The following is a 15,407-nucleotide window of genomic DNA, read 5'->3' as shown; positions in this document are numbered from 1 at the left end:
CATCTAAGCGCGAGCACGGCTAAACAAATAGATAGCAGTTTACAAAAGACGTCAACAGATGGCGGGCACATTGCTGTAATTTTAATGACATTAATAAATTATAACCTCTGTGATTATAACCAACTTTTCATGTTTTCGTGTGCTGTAGTAAATATTTATATTTCTGTTAAATTTATCTGACCCTGCTTTAATAACAGGACTCTGTAGTCTGTATTTCCTTTCACCACCTCGATAACTATATTCTAAGGATTGATTTACGGACTCGATTCATGCCTGAACGACTGACCACGGCTACGGATTACGGACTTGTTTTTGCTTTGTGAAATGATTTTTCTGTGAATATATTTGTGCAGAAAAATGCCACGGAGATCTCGATGTGTGTCTGGATGTGACTAATTCGGTAAGTATAAAATCAGCTCACTCGTAATCTAACTCAAAATTACTTCAATGAGTCAAACTCTGTGCACCATTAAGGCACCATTAGGACATTAGGTATTTTATCATGATACTAGGTATATAATTCCTGCGATTTCGTCCGCTCGAAAAAACTATTTTAGAAATCCCGTGAGAAGTCCAATTTTCCGGGATAAAAGTGGCCTACAAGTTACAACCGTCTGATGCAAGCTATCTCTGTACCAAACAGATCATCTGTTTGGTACAGAGATAGCCTGACCACCACTTTGTCTACGTGGATTTAGGGTTTTTGAGAATCCCATGGGAACTGTTTGATTTTTCCAAGACAAAAGAAGCCCATGTCCTTACCTGGATGCAAGCTATCTCTGTACTAACTTTCATCATATACGGTTACACAAATTTACTGTAAAAAGCTGGCATACAGACAGGTTGACACACTTATGCATTTATAATATTGCTGTGGATTATTAACTACCTACTAATTCTGTAAATTTTTTGTTTTGTAATTAAGTGTACTTACAACATTTCTTTTGAACTTTATTGACTAAGTTATTTTTATATTATAGGTATCAACTATCAACTAATTAAGTACAATAAGTAAGTATAGACTAATGCATATTTTATGTTACTATTTTTTCAGATGTTTGCATGGCTTTCCAAAACCTGGCTACTCCTCTCTATGAAACCATTTAAACAATGAAAAGAGATAGTAGGACAACATTTAGAAAGCAAGACTGATGATGAAATACATATATACCTAGTTACGAATTGTCAAATTTGCAATCACCAGTTTGAAGATCGTTGAAATACACCAGTTGTGGTAGTAATATGAAAGTTACGAAAAGTAAATAACCAAAAATTTTGGATTTGAGCGATACCAATCTCGTGGGTCTTGAATTTGGGTATGTATTTTATGTACCTAGTTACGAATTTATGAAAATAAAATACTTTATAAAACCTTAAAACCTTTTTATTTCTAGGTATAGTGTTTTATAATTTAGTATCTTAAAGAGTCAGTCTTGTATTATATATTTTTAAACATGTTTTAAACAAACGTTAATGGAATTATTGATATTTTTTTAAAACATGTTCAAAAATATAAAATGTGCTAGTAAAGTACTTTTATAAATAGCATTTAAATTTTCGCGCTCTCGCACGCCTAGCGCGCTATTAGTGCCCTCTAGATGTGAGCACACGCGTAACTTTGAAAAATAAATCTTAAGTCGCACATCTATCTCTAGTAATATAGTAGATAATCTATGCTCAGAATAGTAGGTACCTATATATCCTATACATCCTTAAGCGAGGTTTAGACTAGCAAGAACAAAACTGTGTTACCGCGTATGAGATAGCGATAGCACGACGTAACGATGAATAACACGACAATTATTACCATTGTTTAGTCACTATTTGTATTAACCGATCAACAATTTGTATTAAACGTTTTTTATGTGAAAACAAGTAAATAACTGATGAGAAATATAATAACGCCACGAATTCTCAAAGTTTGTTTTGCAACTTCTTGTATGTATTCTTGAAAAAAACCAGTTACACGATAAGGGACAAAAAATAGGTTAGCTGCGTCTCTGTTTATCACATTAGTAACTTTATCTGTGCTCTCTTTTTATTGTGAATGAGAAAGCAAACGTTCCTGTATCTACCTTTATTACTCTATCTACGGTTTACACAGAACAAACAATCTGTATAGTTACCTGGCTAGGCTAGAATCCCTGTATATTATTATACTCCTTGGCTAGAACAGAACCCAGAGCCGTAAAACCTGCACATAAAACCCAGTTAAAAAATTCGATTACTTTTCATCACACTTCACACTCATAGATAATATACTAATACGGGTTCACACTTTTCGACTTCGTTAATTTTAATACCTAATCATCGAATAAAATATTATATAAATAACACATAATATAATGTCGATAATGAAGACAAATATGCTGGTAAGCCTCACACTGATGTAAATAAATGAAGTGATAATATGTAGTTAGTAAATTAACATTACGTAATCGTTTAAGGTGCGCTCACTAAGCACATCATCAGGTGCAGCTCAGCTTATAAAACCTCCTATACAAGTTTTTGGTTTGGAGGGTAGATATGCATCAGCGCTATATTCGGCAGCCACGAAGAGCAAAAGCTTAGACGCAGTTGAAAAAGAACTGACACAATTCCAGCAGTCCATTAAAACTGATGCAAAGCTGAAAGAATTCATCATTAACCCTACTCTGAAGAGAAGTTTGAAAGTAGATGCTTTAAAACATCTTACTTCTAAGGTAAGTTCTAAGGTAGCTTGCATTCTGGAAACAAGCGTAAGCCCGGAAAATCAGTGTTCCTACGGGACTTCTGAAAACCTACATCAATGCGGGGCCCGAGCAAAGCGAGTGCGAAATTTTTGATATATAAACGAATCCCGGGGGGGTGAGCGAAGTTGGATGGCGAGGTGACGGGGTCGTCACCGTATCGCTTTTTGCCTTGCCGTCAACCACCGTCAACCTAATGTTAAAGCAGATCATCAGCTGTGGTACGTTGACTCTGCTACTCGGCTAGGAGATGGACGCCGCGCCTACAGCTCGCCGATGCCATCTCGACCTGTCGCATGCTATAGGCGCGGGAGCTGCAAGTTGATGCACCGAGCGCGTTTCGTGAGCTTGTCCCAAGGCGAGGCGATTACAGTACGATTTCAATTAGTGTTCGTTGCAGTAAGGAGTCGCGGTGGACACACGTCATTCAAAACTCCACAGCTCCGTCCAAAATAATCTTATTTTTCGTTGACGTCGCGTTGACGGCGGCGGCGAAGGACAAACGCCCTAACTGCCAAACCGGGACAACTAACGGACTGACCGGGACACTGGGACACAACACTTCAGGCCGGGACTTGTCCCAGTACCGGGACGTATGGCAGCCCTAATCTAGATGCAAAGCAGAGCTAGATTATCTTCATCATTATCATTATTAACTGTTAGACATACACTGCAAGACATAGGTCTCTTCTTCCACATACCAGATTATCTGAAATTATTAATTCATTCATTCTTAAATTCATTAATGCTTTCTTTATTCTAAGTGGAAATACTGTGGTCACATGTCATAATCATAACTTTTATTGTTGTAATTGATTTACAAATTTCACAGACAAGCCTTTCTGCGACAACAGGCAATCTATTAGGGCTAATGGCTGAAAATGGTCGTCTAGGCAAATTAGAGGCAGTGATCAATGCATTCAAAATTATGATGGCAGCTCATCGTGGAGAGGTTACCTGTGAAGTCATCACTGCGAAACCCTTGGACCCAGCCCAGAAACAAAGTCTTGAAGCAGCACTCAAGGTATTAAAACTTACTGTTATAAGAGACCATCTATACACATTCAATAGCAATCTTTAAACTATCTTTGTGTTCCACTAATCCTGTATAGAAGCAGGTGTTACTTTGCGGAAGTCCATGATATACAATGAACCAGAAGCTTAATTTGCTGTAATCCGCTGAAACAAGTCAAACCAAGCCTCAAAGGTCTCACTTCGCTAAACATCTTTTGGACAGTGGACATACCACAATTGGCTGTGAAAAAATGTGAACAGTGAATTCAGGCAATCAAGGGGCAGAGTTTGCTGTTGATTACGATTATGATATACATACGTTTTTCTTACATAATCAGGGGGCTGGTTTCTGAAGCCATTAGTAGAAATAAGGAATTTTTAGACAAGGGAATTTAATGTCCATTTAATATTTATTCAAGTAAATTATTATTATTGTATTTAAATATTATATTCATAACTAGCTTATTCCCGCAACTATATGTACATAATATAGTTGTAAAATAATCTTAAGTTATAATAATTTGAAAATATTTTTATATTTTCTAGAAATTCCTGAAAGGCAACGAAACCTTACAACTTACTGCTAAGGTGGACCCAAGTTTAATGGGAGGCATGGTTGTTTCAATTGGTGACAGATATGTAGATATGAGTGTTGCCAGCAAAGTCAAGAAGTATACTGAACTTATCAGTGCTGCTGTTTAAACAAAATAAATAATCAATTTTAATGATCAAGTAGTAAATAATTTATGTCTTGGCTGTAGTCATGTTCTAATCAGTAAAGCTACTACAACATGGTAATTGAATATTTTATTTTCACCTATTATTGTAGGCCATCAACTTACGAAAGTCTTATCACTACACAAATTATAGAAACAGAGCTAGCGCGTGCTAGGCCTTCGTCATTTTATAAAAGCTGAAAGTTTTCAGTCAAAGTATACAGTCTATTTTCTTATATTTTCTTCGGAATAGTATTAGAATTTAGAAAGCACGTCATGTATTGCCAGACACTCGTAGCCACCCCGTGCTAGACACCCTTAAGGGGCCCATATACGGTACGATTCGTCGCTTCAAAAATGTTAAGAAAATAAATCAGTATTTGCATAGCAAAAATCGAATCGTTGATCGCAAAGACCCATACACTGTCGATTCATCGTTACGATATTCATGATTGCATGGATTTTTGTAGCGATATCCAATATCGCCTTCGATTAGGTAAGTCACTTCATCAAAGGACGCACACTCGTTTCCATCGTTCTAAACGACGGATCCGACGGATCGTAATAATCAATCGTACCGTGTATGGGGCTCTTTAATCTTTAACAGTTTATTAAACTGCCATATGTAAGCCACCGTGATCCAAACTTCATAGGTAGTCGTCGCTGATCGTTCGTCCCTGTGTTGGGAACAACATGCAGAGAAGAGAAACTTTCAGCTTTTATAAAATAACGAAGATATGGCACGCGCTGGCTCTTAGTCCATTATTATGAATGCGAAAGTGTTTATTTGTCCTTCAATCACGTCGCAACGGATCGACGTGATTTTATGCATGGGTATCGACGAAGTCGTGGGCATCACCTAGTAACATAAGTGGGAGTTTCGATACTGGCATACCTAAATTGTCTGGGAGGGAGGCTTCGGCCATGGCTACTTACAACCTACCGGCAAATGATTTAGTATTCCAGTACCTACGTTAGCGCGTTGAATCCGATTAGGTAGGTAGGGGTACCTATGGGATGGGTGGCACGTCACCCGCGCTCGCCTGCATCGGGTTAGTGCGGGTGTGCGGGGCGTTCCCACCCCCGATTGCCATCTCGACCTGTCGCGTACCACACTTAAGTGGATTTATTATGAAACTAGATTGCCTCTCTCAATAACTCTACCAGAGTTACACTTGTAATAAATTATCTCGGACTCTATCCACATGAATTTAGTTTAAAACCCATCCCGGCAGAAGAGCCATGAAGTTTACTTACACTTGCATTAATTATATTCATAAAGTGGATATAGGTACATATATTAATAATTGTATCTACTTTATCGTTAAAAGAAACAAATTAAAATAAAAGATTACATAGTTGTTTTGATATTTTTTATTGGTAATTTAAGATTTTATAATAGATGTAATTTTTGTAACGGAGTAAAGGGATGATAGATAATCCATTTACTGCAGTAACAAATAGGTAAACATACATTAATGAGACACCTTGCATCTAAGCCATAGTCCACATTTTTCTAGTTGCAGCAAATCGATTAATGTTATTTCAGGTCACTTGTGTAATGTGTTCTTAGTATTACTGATATATATTATTGAAATAATTACTTAATAATCGGACTAAGCATTATAAGTTAACTGGTAGCATGAGTAGGGTTGCCTAATTGTGTACAGTCTATATTAAAATGTCAAATTATTAAATATTACTAACTAATACAGTAAATCAAAACATTTGTGCATTCTGCACATTCACAGCTACAAACCAAAATTATCAACAAATTATTATTTTAAATTCTTAACTATAAAAGTAGGTAGGTCATAAAATGTAACAAAAATTTTTAGTGCTTTAAGCACATGAACTTAAACAATCTTAATATTTAATTATTAACAAATTAAGTATCATTCTAAGTATATTACTCATATATTTCTTTAGAATCAACAAGAGTTTGAGATCATTTCACATTGAGATCAACATAATAATAGTAATACGCTAAGGAATCAGCCCTCTGTTGGTGCTGCTTCTTTCAGCATCGCGTTTTCTGCTTCAAGCTCAGCAATACGGGCCCTAGCTGCCTCCAATTCATCCTCACCTCCGTCTGTTCCAAGATGCTTACGCACATATTCCAGAGCATCTTCTGGTTTGTCAGGTTCTTCATAAAGGCTCACAAGAACCTTTGTAAGAGCGTCCATCACGCCTGCACGCTCTAAATACCGTCTAAATTCTTCTCTTTTTGAGTCAATTGGCTGAAATTGAATGAAAAACATTCATAGGTTATTTTTGTCTTACAAAGTACATATTATAAGCTATTAGTTATTAAATTCAATTACAGTTTAATAATTTGATACATTGCATCGAATATTTTTTTAAATATTTAGGTACCTTGTAAGACGACATGTTTTCAATTTTTTTTTAATATAATACCTAATTAACCCAAGCGTTTATTATTACGCTACACAACCACAAAATGTTTATGGAGGTACTGGTTAATGGTTTATTCGTATTGAGTAAGATTTCGGTATTTGTTCTGAGAAAAATATATAAATTTTATTAAACGACTTAAGATGATGGTAACCATAGATTAATATGTATGATAATTGATAACCAAACCACAGTTTTTTTTTTTTTTATTTATTTTACGGCCCTGGATAACAGTCCTTTAAGGCCTCCAAACCACAGTCCAATCCAATAACCAAAGAGTAGGTATATAATCACTACCTACGTTTTAAGAGACAGACTTTCATAAAAAACCGAAATTGTACATGCCTGGATTAGTTACTTAAATACCAACATTATAACACTAACACTGTCGGAAAGACAGTACTGCCAACATGACCAAACAAGTAGCTATAGGGTCGTAGATAGAGTATTAAAGGTAGATTGAAGTACTGTGTAACCGCGTATGAGATAGCGATAGCACGACGTAACGATGAATAACACGACCATTATTACCATTGTTTAGTAGTCAATATTTGTATTAACCGATCAACAATATTTGTATTAAACGTTTTTTATGTGAAAACAAGTAACTAAATAACTAATGATAAATACAATTACGCCACAAATTCTCAAAGTTTGTTTTGCAACTAAAGTTGCATTCCTTGTATGTATTCTTGAAAAAAAACAGTTACACAATAAGGGACAAAAAATAGGTTAGCTGCGTCTCTGTTTATCACATTAGTAACTTTATCTGTGCTCTCTTTTTAGTGTGAATGAGAAAGCAAACGTTCCTGTATCTTTTATTACTCTATCTACGTGTAGGGTTCTTCCCATAGAGATAGTAACATACAGACCTACCTACGTCAAGGAAAAGACATAGTGATTTTCCTTGATTCTTAGTCAGTGATTTTCATACTTAGATGAATGATTACTACTATCTCTATGTTTTCATATTACTTACATACTCTTTAGTCTTTGGAAAAAACAATGCAATACCTATAATTTCCGCAAATTGCTAATGTAGGTAGCGATTCCATAGGTAGTCTATGGCATCTACGATACGATCTGGTCGGTGATACCCACTCCAGTCACGACACGACAATACCCAAGCACAAGCAGAAGTGAAGGGAACTAAGGCGGAACTTCGAGAATGAGAAATATTTCTCTCCCCAGAGTGGAATATTCGAGCACATGTCTGTTAGCATTTTATGTTAGGTAGTAAAGTTCCATAGAGTAAGATTTTCTTAAAACTTACTCTATGGAGCGGGAGTAGGATACAGTAGCCGCCAGGAAATATTGTACAGTACCCTGCAGGAAATATTGTACATCGACCTTTAGAAAGAGATAGCGGTTTTGTAGAGCGTTATCTTTGTCGTTGAGACCGACATATCGTCACATAGGTATGAGTGACAGACAACGCTCTTCAAAGCCGAATTCTCTTTCTGGGTAGATGTACCACATTTCTTGTCGGCTACTGTACCGATGACCTTTAGAAAGACATTTCGGCTTTGTAGAGCATTCTCTTAGACCCCTTCGCTCCCTCCTTAAATTCCTGCAGCAAGAAGTATGGCAAGAAAAGACAAAACTGGTATATTTTTAGGGCAGAATAATTTCTTTCTGCCCTAACATAACACAATTAAAACACAAGATTTAAAGTTATATTTTAATACTCAGCGTCGACGACGAGTGGCGACAAGTGGAAACTAAATGTTATAATCAAGCATTGTTATATACCCATTATATACCAAGCATCTTAATATAATGATAAGCAAACATTCACATTTCACACAAGTAATAAAGAAAATTACTGCTATAACATAGAAGTTAATTACCGAATTAAACATAAAAACATCCTCATTCTAAGTATAATAATCTTGCACTGGAACTGACAGCATCATTAATTATTCCAATGACTTCCCGTTGACTGACACTCTCACTACTGGCCTAATAGGTTAGGTACCAACTCATAGTTGTAGCAAAGCATGAGTACTGTAAATTCAGCCAATAATGAGGATTGTGATGAACTCAATGTGATAATCACAAGTTCAGTCAGAGGACTGTTGATATTCATGTATTATTACGATTCATCGTCACTGTCTGCCTTTGCTTTCGCCTTGGGCCCTCCAGCTCTCTTAGCCATAATGATTTGATCAACCTTTAAAATCGTAGTTGCAGCACCAACAGCATATTTAAGTCCCCAGTACTTCAATACATATAAATCAAGAATACCCTTTTCTTTTGCGTCACATACTCCATTGTTTTCTGAATCTATATCAAATCCAGCATACTTGTTATTTTCCTGTAGAACAAAAATAATAATTACATATATATATTACTGAATTGAATATTTAGTAAATTTGTTGTTTTTATTACATTGTTATTGTGCAGTCATTTATGTAATATAAAAGGAATTTAAGATGAGTTCATATTAATGAAGATCAACATGGGCATTTTTTTTAAAAATACTGATACAAGTTAGCCCTTGACTGCAATCTGACCAGCTAGGTGATTCTCTAACTCAATGTCTAACACTAAATGATAGCCACCGAGGTTGGTTGGTTCTACATTGCTGCTTCACTGGGTGATATTAAAATATTTTTTCGTAGAAAACCTTCATAGGATTAAAAAATGAGCTCCGTGGCTATCATTCAGTGTTAGAAACTGAGTTAGCGAATCACCCTGCTGGTGGTAAGTGATGATGCAATCTAAGATGGATGCGGCTTGGTCATTAGAACCTGCAGGCGCCCCTTAACTCATCATAAGCCAGTGCTAAGTATGTCACAAGCAACTTAAATTCAAAAATGTATAAATTACTTCTGTGTATTGAAGTGAAATAAAAACGAGGGCAAAGGCGTTTTGGCTTACCCTGTGTGCTTTGTAGATATTGTTGATAACTTCTGTGGCGTTTGCTCCCGAGTTGTCAGCCAAAGCTCGTGGAATGCTCTCGAGTGCTACAGCAAACTTACGAACAGCGTACTGTTCCAAGCCTGGCAGTGTGTCAGCGTACTGCAGGAGTTTTTGAGCCAATTCTATTTCAGTGGCACCAGCTCCCGCAACAAATCTAAAATGTTAAGTAGCAAAATTATATCATACATCAATGTATTATCAAACTAGCTGATGTCCGCGACTTCGTTCGCGTAGATATTAAAGATATTCTTATCCCGGAATATCAAAGAGTTCCCATGGGATTTTAAACAACTAAATCCATGTAGATGGAGTAAGACATAGGCTACTTTTTGTCCGGAAAATCAAAGAGTTTTCACGAGAATTTAAAAAACCTAAATCTACAGTGACAAGTTGTGGGCACCTTTTATTTGAGACTAAAAGAGACAACAATGTGCAGCATTCGATAGGCACCACCCGTCCTGCCACTACTAAAGAAGCAGGAAAAGCACATCACATGCGGCATGTTGTACTGCTGCAACTTGTACCATACCCTTTCTTCTGCGTGTTTTGGTAGATAATAGCGAATTAAGCTTGTAGTTCCTTGTATAATAAGCTCTTACTTGGAGAAAAAGAAAGGAGAAGAGAAAGCACTATGTCAGATATTATGACTTAATCTTTTCTTTTAAATAATATTGTATTAATAATATTTGCATACCTTCCATCTTTAGCGATGCCTTTAAATGTATTAACACCATCATCAATGGCTCTCTCAATGTCATCCATATAGTTTTGTGTTGAACCTCTGATAACCACCGTGGAGATGCGGGACTCCTTGCTCTCCATGTTGAACACAACCACGCGCGTGTCTCCAACTTCGTCCACTCTGACTATATCACAGTAACCCAGTTCTTGAGCTGTTGGTGTCGTTAATCTTGGCAGTACCTAAAATACGAGATTAATGTAATATAATAAATAATAATAAAAATTATGAGAGCATGTTTGAGCATGCACATGAAAGAGTAGGTAATCCAAGACTCAAGAGGACATGATATGAAGCTACAATATTAACTGGCATCGTCAAATCCATTAAAACACTTTCTGTCCAACAGAGTTGTTGTTCATTCTTTTTACTAACTAACATTGTTCAAAAATATTTATTCTATTTATGTATGATAAAACTTACGTATGATGATACTTGACAGTTAATCCCACAGAACACACCATCCTTCTAAACTTGATAGAGACTAATTTACAGTCATTGCAAAATCTTTTTAATAACTCAAAAATAAATTTTGACATAACATGTTGTATTTGCAAACGCGCCTGTTTGCGATGTGTGCCCCAATATTATGTCCCCTGAGGTTGGTTGCAGGGCTTTGTTCAACACCAATAGAAGTATATAAAAAAAAAATTGGTCACATGGTCGCGATCATGGTCATTCGGCCACCATATAAATCTTGTGATTAAACTATTTTTGGCAAGTCCAGTCCTAAATTAATAATAATAAAAAATTATATTAAATTAATTCAACTTACAACACCATTCACAGTTTTAGCAAGACGACGAAGATCAAATTTGGAATTGAGACGAACAGCCATAATACCATACTTGTTGAGGAAATGCAATGCCATATCACCAAATTTAGCTCCGGCAACAATCACTTTGACCCCAGTGTCTGCAATATCTTTTATCTGCTTTTCTAGGAGAGACTCCTCACCCTTGCTGAAGTTTAGAAGCTCATCGGCTGTCTTGATGAGCACTGTGCCTTTTGTTTCTGTTTGAGTGATGTCAACGGGGCATGAGTAAATTGCAATTTTGGCTTTCGTGGCACTTGTTACATCTCCTTCAACTTCTCTTTTGAAAACCATGCCTGAAAGGACTTCTGATTGTAGTAGACCAGCTCCATGGATCTATAATTAAAAAACATTATAAATACAGGAATTTTACAACCCATTTTAATAATCATTCTAAACCTGAACTACTTTTTCATCCTTAAAGTATTGCAGAGGTCCAGCAGTCACTGTTTAAAAACTTGCAGCTTGTCAAACTTAAACAAAGGCAAAAAGTAGGCATTTGATGACCATATTAGGATATACACATATGTAGATACGCAATGAAATGAATGTAACAAAATACAAATGATATTTTGTCACTATAAACAGTTTACCTTGCATATCCTGACATTATCTACATTGAATGTAGTTTTATCAGGCAGGATTGCCACTGATGCTCTAGCAACAAGACTGGCAATAAAATCTTCATTTCCATACTGTTTGGACATTATTGCTGGCTTGATACATTTGATAACATCTTCAACATTTTTACAATCTTTGATTTCGTGACAAACAAGATCAGGAAGTATTTCCAAGCATTTATCGAGGGCCCTTTCATATCCTTCAGCAATTTCAGTTGTTGTAACTCCGAGACGTAAAAGCTCATCTGCAGCTTCCAGTAAGGCACCAGATATCACAATTACAAAATTGGTACCATCACCGACTTCCGCATCTTGCATCTGACTAGCCAATACCATAAGCCTGGCTGCGGGGTGCTCCACATCCAACTCTCGTATTATGGTGCCTGCATCACTTGTTACAAACTGTTTATCAATGTGATTAATGATCATCTTGTTCATTCCATTAGGACCATATGCAGATCGCACACTTTGCGCGAATTGTTTGCAAGCATTTATATTGCGGTATACTGCTTCTTCTAAGCCAGAGTACATCTGAAAATATATGTAGTTATAGGTATTTTCTTATAGAATACATAAAAAGTGTGAATATTGATTTAATTCAGTAATAGGTAGTAGCTATCAGTATTATAAATGCGAAAGTGTTTGTTTGTTGGTTTGTTCTTCAATCACGTCGCAACGGTGCAACGTATTGACGTGATTTTTGCATGGGAATAGATAAAGACCTGGAGAGTGACATAGGCTACTTTTTATCCCGGAAAATTAAAGAGTTCCCATGGGATTTTTAAAAACCTAATTCCACGCGGACGAAGTCGCGGGCATCAGCTAGTATTTTTTAATTTTCATAGTGGTTTTTAACAATACTTAAAATTATATAGGTAGTAACTAGTAGCGTCAGTCGTCACAAAACGTTAGAATTCATTTTGTACTGAACTATTTTCAAGTGGATATTCCTTAACTTAAATAAAAGAAAAGAGACTTGATTTTTGTCTTTTAAGGTATGATTTTATGTTTTTCTAAAACATTTTAGCGTAATTAGTGTGTAATTAGACTGATACATCGATAAATATCTGCAAAAAATCTAATTTTTGAACTTAAAATAGCATACGGGTACCGACTGCACATGACATGAGCATGGTTTTGGTTATAATATTTGCTTACCCGTGCCCCCTCTTTTAACATTTGTGGGATACCCGGTGCTTTAGGTATGTGAAGAGCCATTTTGGAGATTGCGTTTTTTGAAAATATGAATAAATAAAACTTCTAATTCAAGAAAACTTTTTCAACCACACACCACTCACTACCGCCACACAAAAAGAATATAATCACAGACCAATAACATATATGAATATAATCACTACGTTTGCCACAGTTAAAGTAATATAGTAGATAATCTATGGTTAAAGACCTTTTATAATACCTATGCTCATGACTCATGTCTCAGAACAAGGACTATCATAGAGATAGGTCCACACAAGATGGACGGGTCCCGTAGATTGAGTAAAAAGGTAGATTAAAGTACTGTGTAACCGCGTCTGAGATAGCGATAGCACGTCGTAACGATGAATAACACGACAATTATTACCATTGTTTAGTAGTCAATATTTGTATTAACCGACCAACAATATTTGTATTCAACGTTTTTAAGTGAAAACAAGTAAATAGCTAATGAAAAATTGTTTTGCAAGTAAAGTTGCATTCCTTGTATGTATTCCTGAAAACAATCGGTTACACGATAAGGGACAAAAAATAGGTTAGCTGCGTCTCTGTTTATCACATTAGTAACTTTATCTGTGCTCTCTTTTTAGTGTGAATGAGAAAGCTCTATCTACGACGGGTCCTTACACTGTGTGTGACAAACAATTTTTTTTCAACTGGCTTTACGGCTTATCCCTTCTAAATCACTGAAATAGTGGATGCGGGTAACTTTAGAAACACGTCAAAGGAGGTATTTCAAGAGAAAGAAGCGGCACGGGCACGGCACATGAAAGACCGTGGTGAGTGTTGAATCCTGGCGACAAGCTGAAGACTAACCACGATAGTGAGTGTAAGGTAGTCTAGTCCTATATTACGAAGAGAGAGCTTGAATTGAAGCCAGTTAGTTGCTCGATTCGTGCAGGTTTTTGCGGAACGTGATGATTTTAGGAACTCTTGCAAAATATCTGCACAACGCGTGTCATTCCATTGTCTTTGAGAAAATAAAGATACCGGCTTTTTACTATGCCAAATTGAAAGAATCTCTAGTTGTTTCCTGTTTTAACATTTTAGTTGTTTATTTTGGCGGTCATTAATCATTATTGGTCATCACGGGACAGCTACATCAACCCTACCAGCTACCTTTTGCGTGTTCCTGACTTCTGACACGCACTTAGCTTGTTCTGAGCTAATCTATGAAATAACTTAACCAATTTTGATGAGACTTTCGCAGGCAGATAGAGTATTTCTTTATCTTGGGTTCTTACTTCTTTTGGTAGAGGCACTACCGGACTATGCAAGGTAGCTTTTATTCTGGGAAAACAAAGAGTTCCTATCAAATCTATAAAAGTCACTAATAAAACCAAAGTAATTAATTATTTGCACCACCATAATCTAAATATATAAAACGAAAAGGTGACTGACTAACTGACTGATCTATCAACGCAGTTTAAACTACTGGACGGATCGGGATGAAATTTGGCATGCAGATAGCTATTATGACCGTAAGCATCCGCTAAGAAAGGATTTTGAAAATTCAACCCTTAGAGGTGAAAATATAGGAGTTTAAAAGTCCACGCGGACGAAGTCGCGAGCATAAGCTAGTGAACTCTAAAATGCTAAAGTGTGTAGGTGGACCGTAAATTGTTACTTAGCATTTAACAATGATATCACTATTCAGTACCCTTATTATAAATGCGAAAGTGTGTTTGTCTGTTGGTTTGTCCTTCAATCACATCGCAACGGTGCTACGGATTGACGTGATTTTTTGTATGGGTATAGATACAGACCTGGAGAGTGACATAGGCTACTTTTTATACCGGAAATTCCAACAGTTCCCTCGGGATTTTTAAAAACCTAATTCCACGCGGACGAAGTCGCGGGCACAGCTAGTGAAAAATAAAATAAGGAAAAACATATTTAAGTATGTACCTTTTTTAATTAAACCATGAAATCATTCCTCCAATTAATTATGTAATACCTAAAAGTACCTACCTACTACTAAGACAATTTGGACCATTATAATAATTCAGATAAATATTTAATATTTTCAGTCTATGGACATATTTTATTCACAAAGATATATCAATAATAATAATAGGCTACTTGACAATTTTTTTAAGTTGGTCTTAAATGGTTAATATTTGTCCTATTATATCAAAAAAATTAACACTATATTTTTTTGCGCCCTAAAAACCGTAAAACTTTAATTTAAAAAAATATTTTTCTTAGACAGGTGAAAAC

The 15,407-nt window shown here is 36.1% G+C and overlaps 3 protein-coding genes across 3 annotated transcripts; 1 reads left to right on the top strand and 2 right to left on the bottom strand.

The window, feature by feature from the left end:
- Nucleotides 1-2,214: 2,214 nt before the first annotated feature.
- On the top strand, nt 2,215-4,541 carry ATPsynO (ATP synthase subunit O, mitochondrial). The gene is made up of 4 exons (XM_034973272.2): nt 2,215-2,372; nt 2,448-2,702; nt 3,562-3,753; nt 4,290-4,541. The coding sequence occupies exons 1-4, from the start codon at nt 2,346-2,348 to the stop codon at nt 4,443-4,445; spliced, it is 630 nt and encodes a 209-aa protein (XP_034829163.1). The 5' UTR covers nt 2,215-2,345; the 3' UTR covers nt 4,446-4,541.
- Nucleotides 4,542-5,815: 1,274 nt separating this feature from the next.
- Nucleotides 5,816-7,051, bottom strand: LOC117986442 (c-Myc-binding protein). The gene is made up of 2 exons (XM_034973273.2): nt 6,836-7,051; nt 5,816-6,699 (listed from the first exon to the last, which is right to left on the bottom strand). The coding sequence occupies exons 1-2, from the start codon at nt 6,848-6,850 to the stop codon at nt 6,454-6,456; spliced, it is 261 nt and encodes an 86-aa protein (XP_034829164.1). The 5' UTR covers nt 6,851-7,051; the 3' UTR covers nt 5,816-6,453.
- A 1,490-nt stretch (nt 7,052-8,541) lies between these two features.
- CCT8 (chaperonin containing TCP1 subunit 8) lies at nt 8,542-13,300 on the bottom strand. The gene is made up of 6 exons (XM_034973267.2): nt 13,131-13,300; nt 11,946-12,503; nt 11,314-11,688; nt 10,494-10,720; nt 9,758-9,953; nt 8,542-9,191 (listed from the first exon to the last, which is right to left on the bottom strand). Exons 1-6 carry the CDS (start codon nt 13,188-13,190, stop codon nt 8,970-8,972), a joined length of 1,638 nt encoding a protein of 545 aa, XP_034829158.1. The 5' UTR covers nt 13,191-13,300; the 3' UTR covers nt 8,542-8,969.
- Nucleotides 13,301-15,407: the final 2,107 nt, after the last annotated feature.

The sequence above is a fragment of the Maniola hyperantus genome, chromosome 11, assembly GCF_902806685.2.
Source record: "Maniola hyperantus chromosome 11, iAphHyp1.2, whole genome shotgun sequence".
Taxonomy (NCBI): Eukaryota; Metazoa; Arthropoda; class Insecta; order Lepidoptera; family Nymphalidae; genus Maniola; species Maniola hyperantus.
Note: the sequence above shows the minus strand (reverse complement) of the source record. Positions and strands in the feature narration are given on the sequence as shown.

What these genes read in the sequence shown, in the direction of transcription:
- ATPsynO (XM_034973272.2), top strand. Translation starts at nt 2,346, where the DNA reads ATGTCGATAATGAAGACAAATATGCTG. An exon ending in TAATGAAGACAAATATGCTG is followed by an intron (nt 2,373 to 2,447) that starts GTAAGCCTCACA and finishes TAATCGTTTAAG; the next exon opens with GTGCGCTCACTAAGCACATC. An exon ending in GTCTTGAAGCAGCACTCAAG is followed by an intron (nt 3,754 to 4,289) that starts GTATTAAAACTT and finishes TATATTTTCTAG; the next exon opens with AAATTCCTGAAAGGCAACGA.
- CCT8 (XM_034973267.2), bottom strand. Translation starts at nt 13,190, where the DNA reads ATGGCTCTTCACATACCTAAAGCACCGGGTATCCCACAAATGTTAAAA. An exon ending in CTAAAACTGTGAATGGTGTT is followed by an intron (nt 10,721 to 11,313) that starts GTAAGTTGAATT and finishes CTCGTATTTTAG; the next exon opens with GTACTGCCAAGATTAACGAC. An exon ending in ATATCTACAAAGCACACAGG is followed by an intron (nt 9,192 to 9,757) that starts GTAAGCCAAAAC and finishes TTTGTTCTACAG; the next exon opens with GAAAATAACAAGTATGCTGG.